This window comes from Felis catus, chromosome D4, assembly GCF_018350175.1.
Source record: "Felis catus isolate Fca126 chromosome D4, F.catus_Fca126_mat1.0, whole genome shotgun sequence".
NCBI classification, from domain to species: domain Eukaryota; kingdom Metazoa; phylum Chordata; class Mammalia; order Carnivora; family Felidae; genus Felis; species Felis catus.
The window spans coordinates 30,097,662-30,119,200 of record NC_058380.1 but is presented as its reverse complement, the minus strand read 5'-3'; the positions used below and the strand labels follow the sequence as shown (position 1 = coordinate 30,119,200).

Below are 21,539 nucleotides of genomic sequence, written 5' to 3'. Positions count from 1 at the left end.
CTCTCCTCCCGCCGCCTGTTTCTCGCTCTCCTTTGGCACTTGTGTCTCCCGCTCCTTTGCGTAAGTTGGAGGTTAGGTTAATCAGAAGCGTTTTTATGTTTGGCCAATCCCAAACTCAAACTTCTCTACAAGGCACACATTCCTTGTCATTTGGCCTTTTAAAGTCCAGGGGAGACTGGAGGAAGTGATGCTCTGGCCTTCTCATTCTTTCAGGCTTGGCCCCCAGCCTATCCCCAGAATTTGGGGTGACCTTTTCTGATCACTCTAGCCCAAGCAGGTTTCTTCTCCCTCTTTTGGACTCTGGAAGCCACCTTGTTTCCACCAGTCAGAAAGCACACATCATTTTGTACTTGGGTTCCTTGGTGGCTCTTTCCTTTTACCCACAGATCTGCTCCTCCACTCCAACATGCCCTAGCACACTGCCATGCCCTAAGGTGTCTTTTAGTTGTACCTTTCAGGGCAATGTGGCAGCTCCAGGCCATTTCAGGAGGTCCCTGGCACCCTTGCAGGGCTGTTTTCGACTTCTCCAGGCAGGTTAGTGAACTACTGCCCCTGGAAAGGACTTGCCTGGTGATCTGACTTCTGGAGGGTCCTGGGTTTGACATTTAGTGTTCCTCCCACCTCACTCAACCTGCTCAACTTTGCTGCTGGCATTTCCCTTGGTGTGTGTGGGGGGGGGGGGGTGAGGGGAATGAGGGAGTGAAGAGGTTTGAGTAGGATGAAGTGTTTGGGGGAGAGCAGGGAAAGCTGATTTAGTGGGGGAAGCTATGAAGTGGCTGGACAGGGGACTGAGGCTCCACAACACTGGTGAGTGGGATGCTGGGGAGAGGGGGTGGACTTGGGAGTCAGGGACTGACCTGAAAGGATGGGGGGGGGGCTTTGCCAGGCAGCACTAAAGGGAGACTACTTAAGGCGTTGGCAATGGGGAGAGAGGACAGTGAGTGCTGGCTGCAGAGAAAGAGTCAACTATTGGAAGAATAGGGAAGGCGCTGGCAAGTGGGTGGGTGGCAGGATGGGGCCAGTGGGCATCCTCTGATCATGTGAAATCAGTTCTCAAGGAGCATGTGTTGGCATTTATGTTTTGAAAAATTACAACCTCTTCTTGTTCTTATCAATGCTTTTATAGTTTTAGGAAAGAAAGAAATTATGAATTAGCTGTTATGAACCTTCTTTTGGAAGTCTTTCAGTCCAGAAGCATGTATCACTTTACAAAAAAATAAAATCAAAGTTAAAAGATATATTGGGGGGGGACTAAGTCATATTTTGATAGGATGACTCACTAGAATTTTCTTAGAAACATATAAGACATTTAGAGATGCATACTTTCCCCCTTGTTTACATGAGTGAAAACATTATACAGTGAGTTAGTTATTTCTTTCAACAAGGGGCCCATTTAGTTAACTGAAAAGATGTCTGTAGAAAGAGGCATTCTTGATTTTTAACCATGAGAGACAGCAGTACAAAACCAAGAATGTCAGTTGGGCATTATCTGTGTCAGTGACAGAAAGGCATCAAACTCCCATAATTAAGACTAAATTTTCAAATTCAGGGGATAAATATAACCACTGCAATTGGTTAACCTACAGCAAAGCAAATAAAGTACATATTAGAAAGCTGAAAAACAATGCCAACGATAACTTTGGGTCTTGAAAAAGAACACTGTGGCTCCATGATGATCTCTGTTGTATGTCCATGGGTGAGGGGGCTCACTGAGAACGTCAGGTAGGTGAGTCCTGCCCAGTGACAGACTCAGACATCATATCATAGTGTGAAACTTAAAAAAAAAAAAAACAAATAGGTGCTTGTGTTGACCCCTAAACCTCCTGCACTAGGATCTCTTGGGGATGCACTTGGGCACCTATGTATGGAAAAGCCTCTGCAGGTGGCTCTGACTTGCCACTTTGGGCTGGGAACCACACAGCCTCTGACTTCCTTGAGAGGGAGGGTCAGTCTGAGTCTTTCCCCTGAAGGGCAGACAAAACACCCAAAGGGCTGTTTTTATATTTAAAACTCTGTAAGACCTTGTGAGGCAAGACAGCCCTCCTGTGGTTGCCCATTAACAGAGAAAAAGTGTGTTCTTCCCACCTGCCATAAACACCACATGAAGCCAGCACTGAGTATGTGTATGTGTGTGTATGTGGGGAGGGGGGGGGGGTTGGGTAGTGCACAAGGCTGTCACCCTGAGCAAATGCATGTCACTAGTGACAAGATGTGTTTCTGAACTTATGAGTCTTCTCTTTAAGGCTCCCAGAGGCACTGGGTAGAGGATGCTTTGCAAAAGCAGGTGGGGATGGAACTGGGGAATGAGATTACATCAATGATAACCCAGTGAGAATTAGGTGAGGGCTTAACAGGTGCCCTGCATGCTGGGCTCTTTGAAGGCAGATCCATCGTACAGGATCTTATAGATTCACTGGCATCCTTGGTGGGTCCTAGACCTACTGTTACCTGGATTTATGACATTGGTAGTAGCCATGGAGGTCTATTCATGAACTTTGAAGCAGATAGTTATTATATTCTTAACGATTTTATAGACTAGTAAATGTCAAATAAAACTTTTGGGTACTGACATATGGTTATCAACTTTTATATCAAGTAAGGACAATGAAAAAGACTGAAAATTACGATCTACCATCATTTTATACAAAGAAGACAATTTTAATATCATAAAGGAAGGATAACTTCAGAATTTAAAAACTGCACACACTGAATTTTTAAACTATACTGCCCTTGGCTTTCTCATTTTGTGTGGACTGGGGAAAAGTTTATCACCAAACTCCGCTCTGCAAAGTGAGGCTCCATTGTCTTGAACACTTAGGGGCAGCCACACTGCTTGCAGATGATGTTAATTTACTCCGAGAAGTGGTTTCAGGGCTTTAAGGGAAACCTAAGGAATTCAAGTGCAAAAGTCTCTCAGTATTTTGCCTCAGTTTCCAATAGAGTGCTTTAAAAAGAAGTAAGCAAAACAGACTATGGCAAATAAAATCTTGGAAACCTGAAGTTGGAAGGTTTTTTAGTAGTGATATGGTCCATGTGGGGTTTTTGTTGGTAAGTTTATTTATTTTGAGAGAGGGAGAGAGAGAGGGAGAGAGCACAAACTGGGGAGGGGCAGAGAGAGGGGGAGAGAGAGAATATACCAAGCTGGCTCTGAGCTGGCAGCCAAGAGCCCAATCAGGGCTTGAACCACCCAGGTGCCCCTGGGCAGGATTCTTATTGTCAGCCCTTCATAGTGTCTGTTCCCAGATTCATCAATGGTTTCTCCAACTCCTCCTACTGTTCCAGTGCAGGGAAAGTCAACCCTTACAGTTTCTCTCCTGGAACTCTGACTGGCTCCTCTTCATACCGGACCCTGTACTCTGCTTGACACACTGTGCCTGCATGAAAATAATGACATATTTCACTGATAACTGCTGAAAACTAATTTTTTAAACTCCAGGTCTGTATTTTTGCTTCCATTTTGACTTTTACTGATAAAAATATCTTTAATTGTATTTCATTATATTGTGTGAATATCATGACTTGAAAGTCATTATATTAAAAAATTTTTTGAAGTTTATTTTTGAGACAGAGACAGCGTGAGCGGGGCAGGGGCAGAAAGAGAGAGAGAGAGAAAGTGAGAAAGAGAGAGAGAAAGTGAGAAAGAGAGAGAGAGAGAGAGAGAGAGAGAGAGAGAGAGAGAATCTCAAGCAGGCTCTGCATCATCAGCACAGAGCCGATGCGGGGCTCGAACTCATGAAACCGTGAGATCATGCCCTGAGCCGAAACCAAGAGTTGGATGCTTAACCAACTGAGCCACCCAGGCACCCCTATATTAAAAAATGTAAAAGCATTTTATTTTATGAAAGGCCCACTTTCATTAAAAGTGGTATAAAAGCTGAGATGAAGGGGCATCTACTTGCTTATCCAACCTCCTCCCAACAGCTAGTCCCACAGCAGGCTGACAGCATTTCTATGTCAAGTCTACCACAGACTACACAACACATTCATTTTGTAGCAAGCACCTCAGTGGTGAAACTCAGCATCTGATAAATCTGAACACAACTCAGCTGCAAGTAGGAAAAAAAAAAAAGATTAATTTAAAACAATGATTTGCAAGCTGTGATTTTCAATCATTAATGGGTTGTAAAATCAATTCAGTGGGTTATGAGAGCATTAAAAACCACACATACACAAGAGCCAAAAGAGCAAATTCCTACGCATCTTTTCTAGATCAAAGTACAACTGCATGCCTTACAGGTAAATACTCTTTCATAAACATTTTATTTCATCACATATATACTAGGTCATGACATAAAATATACTTCACAGCCCTCAACCACATCACATTGAAAAACATATTTGGTTATTCAGTCTCTTAAAAGATTTCTTTGTTTCTTTGTTTTCGTTTTGTTTTGTTTTTTCCATTTCTGAGCCATGGCTCCCCACTGCAATGGCTGGGTACTCTGAAGCTCTCCCCGCTCAACACAACAACAATTTACGGTGCTCTTAGTACCACCATTTCCTGGTTCACTGCTATTTTCTATTTTCCCTCCTCTATTTTTCCACAGCTCCAGGAGCTCAACTTAAGGGAATTACCACTGGGCACCTGAATGTGGATCAGGTCCCTGCTGCCATGTGCCAGGCATGACGCCAGGGGCTCTACACACATGACTCTTTACAGATATGGTTCCTTATCTTTCACCCGTAGCAGTATCTCACCTATCCCTCTCGAGGCACTGGCACAGGACACATAGGGACTGAGTGAATGTTTCCACGTAAATGAACTCAACAATAAGCACATTCTGTTGATTGTAAACCACATAAATTCAATTCAGCAAAAGAGAACAGTTTCAAATAAAATGTTTCCTCATTTCGCCATACTTAATACAAAAGTACTATACAAAGCTTAATTTATATTGATTAAATCCTAATTGTTGTATAAAAAGTTGAGGCATTGGTGTTCTGTGGCTACTGGTAGTAGTTATATTACTTCGGTGTCATATCTCATATATTATAGTTATACAACATTAACCCTTTGATTTTGAGCAGTTATAAACTTATTTTAACACAACATCATATATTCATTACTAGTTATTACCCTCACCTAAAATAATTTAGCAATAGTACATGATACTGAGGGAAAAGGAAAACAGTTAACTTAATACTTTTCTAAATGCTAGTAAGAAAGAAACACATCAATGCACACCTGATTTGGGGGATGACCATAACTCGGCCTATGACTTCAAATGGAATCTGGGAAAGTAAACCAAAGGTGTTTTTAAGCTGAAAGGACACAAATGTTGAGTTCAAACCCTTCATCTTTCATATTAGGCAGTATCTACACACGAAGATAAATGACTTATCTACAGGCACATAATTACACAGTAAGAGAGATGTCCAAGGTCTCTTGATAACAAATCTAGACTTTTTCTATTTCATAACACAGGTTCATACTATAATACAATCATATTTTTAAAAGATCAAATCAGATATCAAGGAAAACAAATCCATCATAACCTTTTAGGCTAAAAAAAACCCTAGAGCAAGAGTTTAATAAAAATGCATGACAGCTGTGTTCAAGATAACATAGTGTGGAATACAGTGTTGTAAACATGGATGGCAGAAGTTCATGGTTACAGTAATTCATTGTGTGTTGACGCATTAGTTTTGTGCATTAGTTGTGTTTTCATCTGTATCACTTAAGCTAAATTTTTTCCACAAAAATTTCTCATTTGATTTCCAAAGCGAAGTTTCCAGCTCCTCTTTCCTTTTGGAGGATGCGGCAAGGGGCACTTTTTCACATAGAGTCTCTATCACTGCCAAGTCAGTGAGTTTACTAAGGCTGTCGTCATTCTGTTCATTCAAGATGTCCCAGAAATCTTTTGGTCTCTGTTTTGCTTTTTCCATGGGCCCTGAAAGAACTTTCTTTGGCAGTTGTGTGGGACTGTTCCCATAACTGTTAAAGAGGTCATCAAGAATAGATGTGTCGCCAAGTAAGCCTACCACAGAAGTGTTTCCTAACACTGGATTTTCTACCTTCTTGTTTTCCACTTTGAAAAGGGGTCCGTTTCTTGAAATGCCTGTTCTTGTTGGGTTTTGTTGCTCTTTCATAGTATTTTCTAATTTTTCTAACTCATATGCTTCAGACTTACTGTTCAGGGAACAGGATACTACAGTATCTTTGGATGCTTGGCTGTTTTTTCCATTGTCAGTCTCTTGGGTAGAGCTCATACGTGATTTGGTAGTCTCTCCGTCATTAGAAAGTACCTGTTCCCTATGGGAACCGTGATTTTGAAACTCAATGGATTTTTCTTTATATATTTTTGGGCTGCAAATTTGAGAAACTTTTTTGGGAGAATCTTTAAGTGCCAAAGTTGCAGAATCTGACAGCCCTTCTTTTATAAGAGATTCTGTTTTTTCAGATTTATTCCTGACTCTCTCTCTTTTCTGACAGGAAGTTTTAATGCATTCTGAAGCAAAATCCACAAAAAATTCTTTTACCTCCGGATACTGAGAAGCATAAAAGTCTTTTAGCATTTTCTGTCGTTCTTCTGATGTAGCATTAGTTATATTTTTAGCAAATTCCTTTACAGAAGGCAAGTTAAAATAAGAAGCCATTTCTTCAAATTGTTTTCTGAAGATTTAATGAACAAAACCAGTAGTTATTTTTATTATTTTATTTTTAAAGAACTCACCATCAGTGATATTAAAAAAAGACACAAAGCAATGTTCAGTTGATCCCTGAACAACACAGGTGTTAGGTTTCCCTGTGTAGTCAAAAATCTGAATATAACTGAATATCACTTTTGACTTTCCCCCAAATTAGCCTACTGTTGACCTTCTGTAAGCCTACAGAAGCCTTATTGATAGAGAGTCAATTAATACATATTTTGCATGTTACATATATTACATATACTGTATCCTTACAATAAAGTAAGCTAGAGAAAAGAAAATGTTGAGAAAATCACAAGGAAGAAAAAATATATTTGCAGTACTGTATTTACTGGAAAAAAATCTGCCAGTAAGTGGACCCACATAGTTCAAACCTGTGTTGTCCAAGGGTCAACTGTAATCTTATTGATTTCGTATATATTAACTTAATTCCATAATGAAAATGCATTTTACACTAGCAGAATGTGACCTCTTTCCTTATGCTAGTGAAAAAAAATTCTAGTTCATGAAATCACCAGCTTTTGAAGTTATTTTGATTTATACTATTAGGCATTTCCTGGGAATGATGGGATCCCAGCATGCTGCTCCTCCAGTCAGCCAACTTACGGCTGACATGAGAATCATAATTTATATAATCTGTCTGAAAATCTATATTGCATTCAAGTCCTATGAAATAAAATTGTCAAAAAAAGGTCTTAAAGAGAAAATTCTGAAAAATAAAGGGATTTTTTCTTCTCTCCTTTTTTCCCTTCTTCCACAAATACAACAAAGAAATTTCATACAACTTTTTGATGGTCCTAAAGGAAAATTCTAAACTGATAAACCTAGATTCTTTCTTCCCCCAACTGGCCTGCCTTGAGTATAGACAGCTAAACTAAGAAATGAAATGTCATTTAAAGGAGTGAGTTTTACTCTTAGTATAAGATACTAACAAAAGCTGTTGTATGCATGTGTGAGAAAATGGACCTTCCAGAACCCTGGTAAGACAGAGGCAGAAAGATTGTTTCACAACCTTGGACACCAGACTGTGCTCCTTTCCCCAGGTGAGGGTGCTATGGACTGAACTGCAACACCCTCAAATTCATTATGGGCTTCAAAGCCCTAAACCGCAGTCTGACTATATGGAGATAGGGCCTTTAGAAGGTAACTAAGGTTAAATGAGGTCATAAGAAGCCATCAGAAATATCTTTCTCGGCCAAGAGAGGACACGATGAGGTCACCATCTGCAAGTCAGGAGAGCCCTCACCAGGAGCCAAATCAGCTGGCACCCTGATCTTCAACTTCCCAGGCTCTAGAACTGTGAGAAATAACTTTCTATTGTTTAAGCCCCAGTCTATAGTATTTTGCTATGGCAGATGGAGCAGACAAAGACAGAGGGTATTGCTTTGCTGATGCTGAGTTGGGCCATGAATCAGGAGAGCTCAGTGTTTGTAAACATTCTTTTAAAAAAAGCCAGATGGTGTTGTAACACATGATTAAAAGTCCCAAAGTTTTAGAATTATGTTTATATTTGATATAGTTCCTTAAAACATTCATTTATACATTCAACAAACATTTATAGACCCTCTATGTGCTAGGCACCATAGAGCTATACAGCAGTGAACAGCCGACCACCATACTCTTCAAGGAGTTTATAGTCAAGCTGGAGGAGACAGACACATGAAAACCAAACCAGAAGAGAGTGATAAATCCCACTACAGATGTAAATACAGGGCCCTGTGGGTTCCCACAGAAGGGGTACCTGAGCCAGTGATGGATCATGGGTAAGGTAGCAGGGAAGGCTTCTCTGGTGTCACCAGTCAGGCAAGGGTAAGTGAGGAAACTGTCCAGGGAATGGGGAACATGCACAGGCCCACTTCAGAGAGAACCTGGTACACAGAGGGGCAGGAGAAATTGCCAAGGAAGAGGCTGACTATCATGAAGGGTCCATATGTCAATTTCAAAAGTTTGAATTTTATCCTGCACACACAAGAGAGAATCCTGAGGGTAAAATAATGATTTATTTGTAATGTATGTAATTTGGAGCTTTAAAGCCACTATTATTTTGCTGCTCAGGCCAGGTTATGTCAAGTTTGTGTTTCCTGTGATTTTAGTGGCATCCATCGTGCATGCTCATGACTTTTGTGGCTTCAGATGAGCACCCTGCCTTCTAGTCCACTTCACTGCACTGGTCCTCTTCACTGTTCCAAGTCCAGATATTATCTATGCCTGAGCAACAGCCACTCTTGCTGCCAAGAGAATATTTAATAACACAAATACAAGCTTCCAAATTTCTGTCCTGGAAATTGCCAATGTTCTTGTTGGAAAGCAACAAGCACGTTCTTAAAAGGTTCCAGTTTTTACTTCATATGAAGTAATGAGGTATTATTTTGTTTATTAATCATCTCCAAATCCATTTTCATGGCCTTTCTAATAAATATTTGTGCTGCGAAGATTAAGTTATTGGCAAAGTTACAGGCTGATGTCTTATTTATCCAAGACTTGGTGGTGTCTCAGCAGCTGCCAGAATACTTCACCTTTGCTGTGCTGACCTCACTCAGAATCTTACAATTCTGTCCCTTTTGGGAGGAGAGCTTCTGACCCCATGTTATACCAGTAGTATGCAAGTAAATTAGGCTGGGAGGTTGTCCTTTACAGGATGAATATGATTGATTATAATTCATTTTATTTTTGCCTTCTAACTTGCTTTCATAATTCTTGGTCTTTAAAAGAATTTTCTCTAAGTATTTAAGGAAGGTACACGCAGGAGGTATAAACTAGCCACTTTGTAAGGAAAATTTAATAAACTAACGTAGACACTCATAACTCACTAGAAGAAAGAAAAAAAAAAAGGAAATCAAAGACAGGTATATTTTAGCAAATATATCCAGAGTAGTTGTGTGTCATGTACATAATTCAAGTTCTCTCCCCTTTTCATGAGAACTGAGGGAAAATGGTGGGACACAGCTAAGTCATCTTCTCTTTGCCTGAGCTTTCTTAAGTGAAGGGAGAACTGAAACTTCATTCCGATGACCTGATGGCCACAGCTGGTACAGATTCGTGATTCTCATAAAAGAGGATGATTAGTGGGAAAGATGTGTCAGCAGTTCTGACATCGATCCCTAGGTCAGAGGTTGGCATTCTAACATTAGTCTTTCACTTAGCCTAAGGCATTTATTCCCTGGGATGGGCAGAGAAGAAAGTGAGAGAAGAAAAATCTAATCATTTGTTAATAGTTTTATTTTTATATACAGTGCTAACAGAGATAAAGACACTTGTGCTCTTTAAAAACTGGTAAAATCCATTATGGTCTGCCTCTGAACAAAATAATTGCCCAAAGCAAATTACCCCAAATTTGCCCAGAATCATCATTGTAAGTCTATTTATGAGGAGAGATGCTACTGTAGCATGTAGGGTGTTTGCCTTTCTGGGCAATGGTGGGTAGCTGAGAGCCACACTCTAGCCTACCACACCAGCACCCAAGGGCTGAGGAGCTACCTACCAAACCCGTGAGGAAAGAATTTGGAACAGGGAGAACCATCACCATTTGCCCATTGTCTGCAGAGGCCTTCAGGGTCAATTCAACCATGCCTTTCATCCCTGCTTAGCTCAGTCACTACTCCTCTGTCACCTGTAACCCCAGGCCTTTTCCTGGTCCTAGTCTCTTCCTCCCCAATCTAATGGAATCCCTCAGCCTTCCAGACCATTCCTCAGCCCCTGGAATGAGGCTATGCTCTACCAACTCCCTTGTTCTTCTCCCCAGATGGTCCCTCTATCCCTTCATGATGCCACCTCTTCCCATACGGCCCTCACAAGATAAGGCTCTTATACCTCACATCTTAAACCTCAGGGTTCATGCTTCACATGCTGCTTCCAGACCATTTTTTTTTTTCTTAAAGATTCCTTTCCCTTTTGCAGGTTTATGCTATCCTGCTAATCCATTCTTTCCCTCAATTTGTCAACTGACCTCTTAGTCGCTTCCTCCTAGTGACTGAACTCATGATCAATCCTGTTTCCTTTCCCATCTCCTGCCATCACTCTTGACAGCACCAACATCCATGTGGATGGCCCATGTAACTCCAACTCCTAGCCCACCAATTTCTTTACCACCATCCCCCACTCCCCAAGACTCAACAGAATGTCAGGTCCCTATTCCTAAGGACATATACTGCCTTTGTCATTACCATTAATTGCACAACCTGCAAATCCCTGAATTTAGTCACCTCATAATCCAGCTCAACTGTTTAATTCCCCCATGACAACAATGCTGGAAGATACTTCTGACCTCATCAAGCCTCCCCTTGTTTAGCTTAGGTTCGACTTTATAATTACTCCTTTGCAAACATCTTTCAGCTTCTTTGCTTCTCTCTCCCTCCATTCTAACCCCTGATAAAACCCAGCCATCTCCCTATTCTGTATCTGTAACTGAGCAATTGAAGCCTGGCTGAACAAAGTCTGCACAACTGCATGGATGCTTTTACTGGAATTACTCTCCAACAGGGACTTAACATGACCCATGAATTCTAGTCTCAACAAGCTTGCTATTCTAATTGGTAAATGATTTATTTCATGACTTTTCTCTCCTGAAATTTCTCTCCCTCTGATTTGATACTTTAATTCTCAGTTAATTGAGAAAATATCGCATCTATGCCCATCTTCCATCCCTCCTCTTCTGATGCCTCTCAAAGGCTAGACCTTCTTCAGTAGTCTGGATCCCACCCTCTCCTGCTCTGCAGGACTTCTGTTACCACTTCTCCAGCATGATCTCTTTTTTTCCATATTAGTTTTTTTCCCTCAACACACAAATAGGTTCTATTGTCTTCCCAACTTAAAAAAATTTACCTTTGACTGCACAATGCCCTCCAACTACCGCAACTTTTCACACTCACAGAGCAGTCTCAAGATTTGCCCATCCCCTGCTTCCCACCTCACCCTGAGTCTGCCTAGGGATTTGTAGACTGCTCACATCAAGGCAGCCAATGAGTTCTCCTGCCAGTTTTGGAAGGCACTTTTCCACTTCATCTGATTCTGGTTCTCAGCAGCATTTAATAAAATGAAGTGCTTCCTCCATTTTGAAATTTTCACTCCTCTTGGACTTCAGGACCTTATAGTGTGCCTCCTACCCAGCAGGCCACTGTCCCCTTAAGGCTCAGTCCTAGCTTCTCTTCTGTCTGTGCTGGGTTCCTAGGCTGTTCACATAACCTGTGGCTCTAAAACCATTTAAAATCTCAATGCTGATGACTTCCACATTTAGATCTTTAGTCCCCAAATCCCATTTCCATAGAACCTCAAATTTAATACAAGCAAAAGAGAAGTCTTGATTTTTTTTCAGTCCAAACTCCTAGTTTTCCCCATTTTAGTAAATCCAGTCTGTTGCTCCATGGAAAAGTTAAGAGTAGTCTTGTTTTCTCTCTTTCCCAACAACCAGTCCATACCAAACTGAATTCATCCACCAAACTCTATCTCCATGGGAACCACTCTACCGTAAACCACCATTGGCTAGTTCCTTATGGTCTTCCCTAGTCTGCTCTCTTCCACAAAGAAACTAGAACAATCTTTGAGAAACATACATCAGATCATGTTCATGCCTCAATAGCTTTGACACACCTGGGACAAAATCCAAACTCTTATCCACAACCTACAGGGCTTTGCATGCTCCAGCCCCATCTATGTCTTGGCCTTCAGCTCATGTCTTTCTGCTTGGTTTATTATGCACTAAGTACACTAGTCTTCTCTCAGTTCCTTGAGCACATCAAACCTCTTTGCTCCCTAGGGATGTCCTTAACCTAGTTCTTTGCCTGGTTATCCCTCAGGTCTCAGATGCCAACTCTGTTGCGAGGTCTTACTCTCTACCCAATAGAAAGCCATTGGCCCCCCTCCAGATCACCTTATTCTCTACCAACCAGGCCTGTCCACTTCTTTCCTATAATACACCATTTTATAATTATTTATAATTTTTTTTTTACTTTTGAAAGTTTTATGGTTTAACTCTCACTGCACTGTAAACTCTGTCCTTTTTTATCCTGTCTGTGTAAAACCTAGCACAATGCCTGAGTGCATATTAGGTGCTCAATATTCAAAGAGTAAATAAAATGCAATTAAGTGTTTCATTTATCCATATAAAATGATTTCATTTTTTTATCAGTTGAGGGATTAGCTTTCTAAAAACATCTAAAACATTTTGAATTTATTTTTTGAAGTATACAAATTCAGCTGCCAAGTATGGTTAAGATTCAAATTATTTGTGTATTTTATTAAGTAGCTATATTTCTTTTGAGAATAATTTTTAAAGTCCAGTGTTGCTATACACATACCTGCGGATCCCTTTTGGCGTTTCTCCAATTATAAAGGTGGTCTGGTCTGTGCGGTAGACTTTTTTCTTCTTTTGGCTTACAGGGTGTGAAATGTAAAGGGGAAATGAAATGTTTCCTTCACTTAGTTGTTGGTCTTTCTTTGAAAGTGTCAATATATCTGTCTTCATTTTTTCTTTATGTGTCTGGAAAGAGAAGGAATGCAAAACCTAAGTCTGAAAAAATAGTCATTTTTGGTCAAATGAGGAGATGGCCTTATTTTTTCCAAAACCTCTTTGTAATCAAGTATATCATATTCTCTAGTTGATAACAATATGAGAGATGTTAGTTAACTTAGATTTTTAAAAAGAAGATACAGGAATAAGTTACTTTTATATATTACTTTTATATATTTCATAAATATATATTTATATTTTATATATTTTATAGAAATATAAACATTTATATTTATAAAATATTTCATATAAATATATTTATATATTTTATATATTTCATAAATATATTTTATAAATATATATTTATATAAATATATTTATATAAATATATATATTTATGTTTTATATATTTATGAAATATATAAAAGTAATGCCAATACTACGATGTTTCCATGGTGTCCATCATTTAAAATATATGTTACAGAATATATCTTTCTTAAAGATATAATAAAAGTAATAGCAATAATATGATGCCTTCATTGTCAAGTTTGTTGGGATATTATATACATGCTGATATCCACAATCCTAAATGAGAATAAAAATTAATGATTATAAAAATAATGGCATAAAAACGAGATATTTAAAATTCTTAAATCAGTAATTTCCCTCAATATTATTAATCAGATTTTTGTTATTTAATTTTACATAAGTAGCCAAACTTTAAAATAATAACAATCTTTATGTGATAATTAAATAAGAAACCATTTTCATAAATCCTACCTTTTAATCTCTACTAGATTGCCAGAATATTTAGTGATTTTAAGATGCTAACTACAGTTGGTTGACACTATATATAGAATTATATTTATTTTACATACTATACTTGTTGCTTGTCTAACATAAATTGTTAAAAACACTGAGTCAAGAAAAAAATAATTTTAATTATTGGTTCCAATTTCCCTGAGAAGATGGTACAGTGAATACATGGAAAGCCCTACCCCACTCCAAAATGAGAAGACTAGATACAATTTGGTAACAACAACAAAATTACATTTGAGCTCAGAAGTGAGAAAGGTAAATCTCTAGGTGCCAAAAACAAAGAAGTGCTGAATAGGAGCTGATGCTCAGCAGTCCAGAGTTAGGGCCTTAAGTTACAGTTTACTAGACCCCATGTATAGAGGGGAGATGGAAATGACTGAACTCCCTGCATTAAAAAACAAACAAACCAAAAACACAGTAGGAATTAAGAGGCTATCCAGTTTGAAAATTAAAGCTAGGAAAGTCCAAACTGGGAACACAGAAGAGATTCTTCCTATTCTAGATAGGAAGAATCACTGGAATGCCCAGCCTGTGCCATTTGTGGAATCTGATTTTGTAGCACCTGGGTGGAATGGAAAATCTAAGCTAAAAACCAACATAAAAAACTGGTCCAGAATCAGTGAAAACCATAGATCTCAATGGGGAGTGAATATAAAAACATACCATGGGAAGATTTCTATAATCCAGAGAATGCTTTTGATTCTGATGGGTGGTGGTGGCGGGGGGGGGGGGGTGAGGGGGGGTGAGTTTGGGCAAAAATTATGAAGAATATATAAAACCCACCACCATGAAAATGGGCAGAAGCAACAAGTGTGAGAATATGTATCTGAGGAATTATAGATAACAAAGCAATCTGCAAGAGACTTTAAATCATTAGCAAGTCCAGAAAGATAAAGGAAAGAATAGAATATACTAGGGCTGGTATTATATAGACAGATCTGAAAGAGCCAAACACAAACTCTAAAAAGGAAATGTGGTTTTGAAATAAAAAATAGAGATAGGAACAAACTCAAAACATGGGTTAAGCAGCAGACTAAACAGCCTTACAATGATAGTTGATAAAGTGGTAGAGAAAGAAGACATGGCAGAAGACATACCAAAGTTTGTAAAATATTAGAAGGTAAGAACAGAGAAAACAGAAGAGATAATATAAAGACATAATGGCAGGTAACTGAAGAAGGCATGAATCCTCAAACTAAAAAGGGAAAGCAAATCTCTTGTGGGAAAAATAAAAATAAATCTGTACTTTGTTATATCACAGAGAATATCTTAAAAACTGCCAGAAAGAAAAAACAAGATATCCCACAAAGAAATGACAATCAACCTGAAGACAGACTTCTCATGAATACCACCACCACCAGAAGACAATACCTTCTACATGCAGACAGGAAAAAAAATATATAAACTTAGAATTCTATACCCAGTTAAACTATCTTTAAAGAATTCTTTTTTTCAGACATACATACAGGAGCTTGCTAGACACAGATTCTTGCTGATGACATAATTATTTTTCTTTTACAGGAGTTCAATGGGATTGAAATGGCACATATAAATGAATGTGTGTAGGGAAGAGTTTTTCATTCCACAAATATTTACTGAGCACTTGTTATCTTTCTGTCACCATGCTATGCATTTGAGAACAAAAATATTTACATATACAAAGAGGCCTTTCCCTTAAGGGACTTAAAAATGACAAGCCAATTTTTAAATTTTAAGATGGAACATTTAGTTTTTTTTAAAATAAATCACTTATCTCTTCAACTTATTATATTTAAACTCATTTTATTGAAATAAACTGAACATTGGATAACATGTAAGATATAACTGTATGCTATTTATTTTATTTTATTTTATTTTATTTTATTTTATTTTATTTTATTTCATTTTATTTTATTTTAAAGTGATCTCTATCTAACATGGGTACCGAACTTATGACCCGAGATCAAGATTCATGTGCTCTACACAGCCAGCCAGGCACCCTGTAACTGTATGTTTTTTTAGTAGCAAACCATTTCTAATGAAAATAAATTGACTTCTTAAATATCTATTGTGACTCAGATGAACAAACATAAAATGCTGAAAGTACTTTCTTTAAAGACATCATTTCTTGAATCTTAAAGCATCAACAAAGAGAGGAAAATGCTGACCTTTAAAGATAAATCTGTAAGAGATTTAAAAAAAATTTTTTTTTTTAACATTTATTTATTTTTGAGACAGAGAGAGACAGAGCATGAACAGGGGAGGGGCAGAGAGAGAGGGAGACACAGAATCTGAAACAGGCTCCAGGCTCTGAGCTGTCAGCACAGAGCCCGACGCGGGGCTCGAACTCATGGACCGTGAGATCATGACCTGAGCCGAAGTCGGCCGCTTAACCGACTGAGCCACCCAGGTGCCCCAAATCTGTAAGAGATTTGACACACTTATTTTACCTCACAAGAAAACAGATGACTGTTATAAGTTTCTAATAAAAAGGCTCATCATCTTAAGATGATTCCCAATAAATGATCTATTATTGTAAGAAGAGATGGTATGTTTACGTGAGGATAAGTGAAATAAACAGAAAAAGAAGGAACTGGGCCAACCAAGAACACTCCCTCCTCATATACTGCAATTTCTGAAGCCATGGAGAAATCATGCCAGACAATGGTAATTTTCAATAATTTACATGATTACTCTTGGTCTTTCTGACTCTGGCAAAGCATTACAAAGCTCACATTTTGTATGGATACATTTTTTTTAAGTCAGTTTTATAAATTCTTCAGGAAAATTCAGCTTTTCAACACAGGTATCAAACAGGTGGATCTTTAATTTTGCCAAGAATTCTATATTTAAAAACTTGATTGTGTTAGATAATCATTCTTTTCACACATGGGCTTAATACCCTATCCTTCATTAAAAACAAACAAACAAAAATCTATCTAGGTTCAGATAGGTTCATTTTAGTAGAGTACTTTGTACTGAAACAAGATTGTAAACAAAATTTTGTTTGTTAATTAACTTAATAAACATTTTAGTGGCCTTGTTACAAAGCTGGTTTCACTACTTTATAGTAAAATGGTATCCTTTACAATAGTGGATACAAGGAAAAAAGTTCCAAAGTTTAGTTCCAATTGCAGTGATAGTTATGCCATAAAGCAAAATTCAAGGCCTATGGCCAAGATGAAAAGTTTCCAGATTATGTGAATTGGACTCAAACTCATTCATTACCACTTATGTCAAAGCTGTGAAATCATATGACACTGAGGCAACACAATGAAGTAGCAACAGTTATAAAGGCTCGAGTAATGAAAAGTTCAGTAAAAAAGACTGGATTAGGAATTTAAAAGACAATACTGTCCCTCCTTAACACTAGGAGAGAGGGTGAGGTTGCTTGCTAAAGAAAGCAAAATAAATCCACTCCTCTTTCTGCTAAAGAGTAGAATGGCCAACAACTGGAATACTATGCCTGTATTTAAAAGGAAATTTTGCAATCATGACCTGAATAAGAAAGAAATGCCAGTTTCTGCAAAAGCCCCTAACTGTTCCTAATGTTTTCTTAAAAAGTTTCTTCAAAACTATACATCAAGATTTGCCTTGAGGAAGTACTTCTATATTCTGTGATTCTGATGAGTTTTTCGTCATATTACAATTTATGATTATAATAATAAGGAAATATAAAGATAAGAACTTTGTACATTGTATTGTATAAATATTTCTGCTAAGTATTTTAGAAAGCTTGACACTATTAGAGTATAATTTATAACTTAGTAATTGCTACATTCATGATTATTTGCCTAAGCTATTGGGTATTGTTAGGTGTTTCTACTATAGTGTTTTTATGAAAAAAATCAAATTCAATTTGTGGAATCTTTATTAAAAATAAAATCTAGTAAGTGGTTTACCCCTAGGAAATGTAAAAATACAGTTAAAAATTCATTTGATGATGAGATTAGTTGAATGGAAATGGGGGGATACTTAAGAAGAAGCTGGATTTATCGGAGAATTCTGAAATAATCATTCTAATCTATGGGTGGTAATATGTCTTCCTCCTTTGGACATACACATACTATATGCAGCCATCAGTTGAGAACTGAAAAAGTAAAGGAAAAACTGTCCCCCTTCAGACCACAGTTAACCAGGGCTAAAAAGGTAAAAGACAGGCTATGTCTGATTATGGTAAATCCTAATCTCATTCATATAATTAAGAATTTAAACACATGATATGCTGTTTTTACAAAAATAATGATTTATTATTAAAACTAAAGTTCATAAATATAAAAATTGTTTAATTCAGTTAAAACATTAAGTATATATCATTTCTGTAAAGGATAATTGTTCTAATATATTTTGGCCAAAATAGTCTCCTCATCTATTCACAGTTAAATGCTTAACTTGGAAATGGCTCACTTCAAAGACTTTATGAATATCACCTTTGATTTAATTTTCATGAAGTTATAAAATCATTATTGATTTTTCTGATTTGTCTGTAAATTGTGTTTGAAAATATATCATAAAAATTACTACTTAAAAATGTACAGGGGTGCTTGGGTGGCTGAAGCATCCAACTCTTGATTTCGGTTCAGGTCATTATCTTACAGTTTGTGGGGTCATGCCCCTGTGTAGGGCTGTGCACTGACAGCACGGAACCTGCTTAGGACTCTCTCTCTCTCTCTCTCTCTCTCTCTCTCTCTCCCTCTGCCCTTCCTTTGCTCATGTGCAAATATGCATGTGTGGGTGCACTCTCTCTCAAAAAAAACAAAAACAAAAATATAAAAAATGTATTTTGTATACATGTATACATGTATGTATATTTTGTAAAAAATATAAAAAAATGTACAATGTATACATTCTAAAAAATAAAACCTATAATTATTTTAAATTATAAAAGATCTACATTAGGATTATAGTGAATAAGAGAGCACTTTTGTAGGGAAAAATTCCTTCTTATAGAGTAGCCCAAATGAATCCACAGTAGACCTAAGCAACTGTATATAATTCTGTATAATTTATTTCTTACTGAGAAGTTTTAGGTTTATGTTGGTTCTATGAGGAAAGTTCCTTATCTTACTCATTGCTCTAAAGATCAATAGTAAGAAAGATTCAAATAACTTTTGATAATACTCTTTTGCCTTTGAACCAAAATTCTGTGTTTCAAGGCATTAGATCTAAGCCAAGTTACATTACTTTAAATGAAATAAGAGTTATTTTTTGAAAGGCAAAACTAAAAAGGAGATAAAGTATATATAGATTTTCAATATGAAAGTAAGAAAAATAAAACTGACTCTTAAAAAGTTTAAAGATAGCAATCTTTACTGTCAATGTGCTGAGAAAAGAAAAAAAGAACATTCCTCTTACCTCATAGCCATATGATTACATTAGCATGTTTCTATTTGCTATGTAGGAAATCTATCTTTATGTACTAGGAAGCTTCACTGGGAATAGTGCAGAGAATGTTTAAGTTAAAAAAACAACAAAATTTTCTACTAACAGTCTTTGAGGTAAAAAAAAAAACCCAACAACTTTGGAGGTAAATTACTGAAGAACTGCAGAGAGCACCTAGATAGGAATAGCAAGGAAATGAGCAGAGCTGATGGGGATCAATCTGTCCTATAGCCACCTACCTGTAACAAGTGGGGGCAAGAAACAGAACAATCCAGGACAGTGAGTTTCAAAAGGAATCATGAACAGCCTCCAATTCCCATTTTAGCAAGAGAAATATTATTGTAATTTCTGCCATCTTTTTTTAAAGTATTTATTTATTGATTTATTAATTTATTTGAATATGAAATTTATTGTCAAATTGGTTTCCATACAACATCCAGTGCTCATCTCAACAGGTGCCCTCCTCAATGCCCATCACCCACTTTCCCCTGCCTCCCACCCCACATCAACCCTTAGTTTATTCTGTTTTTAAGAGTGTCTTATGGTTTGCCTCCCTCCCTCTCTTTTTTTTTTTCCTTCCCCTCCCCCATGGTCTTCTGTTAAGTTTCTCAGGATCCACATAAGAGTGAAAACATATGGTATCTGTCTTTCTCTGTATGGCTTATTTCATTTAGCGTAACACGCTCCAGTTCCATCCATGTTGCTACAAAAGGCCATATTTCATTCTTTCTCATTGCCAAGTAGTACTCCACTGTGTATATAAACCACAATTTCTTTATCCATTCAAATAATCCAGTGAAGAAATCTGCCATCTTTCTAAAGCTCCTCAGGGCTAATTCCTGGAGACACAGCCAGAGCCAATGCAGACACTGTGACTCTTCCTCCCTGCTCATCTATGCATACCCTCCACGGAGGAAGCCTGGGCAGGGATAAGGTACAATGCAGAACAGCCTCATAGGATGGGTAGCCTTATCATAGTGGGCCACTGGGAATTATGGAAAAGTTTTATTAAGCAATTTTAGAATGGCTCTGTCTGCTAAGTTGGTCTCTCCAAAAAAACACCCTGTAGAACATATACCAGAACAAGGAGCAATAGATATGTAACAGACACATTCACTGTTTTGTTTTGTTTTCTTTTTTCCCCCATAACCAGATGTTTAGGTTTGATTAGTCATTGACAAAACTGGAAAGAGAGAGACTTTCAAAGGGATTGGAAGGTCCTGATGGCTTGGACCCACTGAGAAGCCTGAGTTTGGATTCTAAGATCACCAGAGTATCTGCCCATTATAGGAAAGCTCTTGGTCTACACCTTGTTCCTGAGAATGGCACAGAGCCTCACAAGCCACTCTACAGTCACTGCCATGTGTGGGTGTGGGTGCACCATGTAGCCACAGGTTCTCACAATGTCCTGATCACACCAACTTTGCCATAAAGACTAGAAAAAAAAATCAGTGTTCTTTTTTTTCTTCATTAAATCTTAAATAGTGAAGTCTGAGAGGCAGCAATGCTTTTGTTTACACATCTGTTCAAACAAAAGATTAAAAAAGAAATCTCCCTTTGGGTAAGGGCCAAACTCTATAAACACATAAGAAGTCATAAACTTCTTTGTCTTTGCAAAGCAGGGAATCAGGAGTACTATAAAAATATATAGCACATGTAAATACATTCATTCAAATGGCATCTGAGTGTCTAAAAGGACAAAAACTTTTAAGGGTCTTTGCACAGGTGTGAAAAAGCTCCTATCCTGAAAGTAATCATTCAAGATTTTTGCCTGGAGGTAGGAAATATTCCTGTAAATGCAGTTTTCCAATATTCAGGAAAGCCTAAGGCAACTATGAGCTACTCCTGAATTGTCTTTACTCATCCTCTGGTTGAAAGCCAGGTGGTTAGAGGACCCACCACAAATACATATTAAAGTCAAATTTTCTGCATGTTTAAAAATGACATTCAAATCTGAAAAAAAAACCCCACTTAGATTCAAATCCAAAATCTTTTTGGGGGCGTTGTTATTGCCATTCTGCTTTACTCCTGGAAGAAGTAATACTTACAATCCAGCTATATCTATGTATCTCTACCTGTATCTATATCTCTCTATATTTTTAATAGTATTTTGCTTTCTAAGTGAGTCACAACAGAACAACTTTATAATGGGTGTCCTGAGCCTAGGTTCCTTTTTTATCCACAACAGTCCATTTCTCATTATCTGATAGACGTATATATCTAACCCTGGGAGAGCAGGTGAGTATTATGGGGCATGCAGCAC

General features: G+C 37.7%; 1 protein-coding gene across 5 annotated transcripts in view; it reads right to left on the bottom strand.

Annotated features, from left to right (window-relative positions):
* Positions 1–1,151: 1,151 nt before the first annotated feature.
* The window catches only part of ERCC6L2 (ERCC excision repair 6 like 2), a 135,938-nt gene continuing 115,550 nt past the window's right edge, over positions 1,152–21,539 (bottom strand). For 2 of the 5 annotated variants that reach the window (XM_011288295.4, XM_019815875.3), the window contains 2 exons: positions 12,945–13,126; positions 4,242–6,613 (listed from right to left, as the gene is read on the bottom strand). In XM_011288295.4, coding sequence (XP_011286597.2) covers positions 5,641–6,613; positions 12,945–13,126 — 1,155 coding nt within the window. In that variant the 3' untranslated portion in view covers positions 4,242–5,640. Of the gene's footprint in view, positions 3,375–4,241; positions 6,614–6,881; positions 8,520–8,549; positions 9,461–12,944; positions 13,127–21,539 lie in introns of those variants that run through there. The other 3 variants (XM_045043706.1, XM_045043705.1, XM_045043707.1) reach the window with 3 other exon arrangements.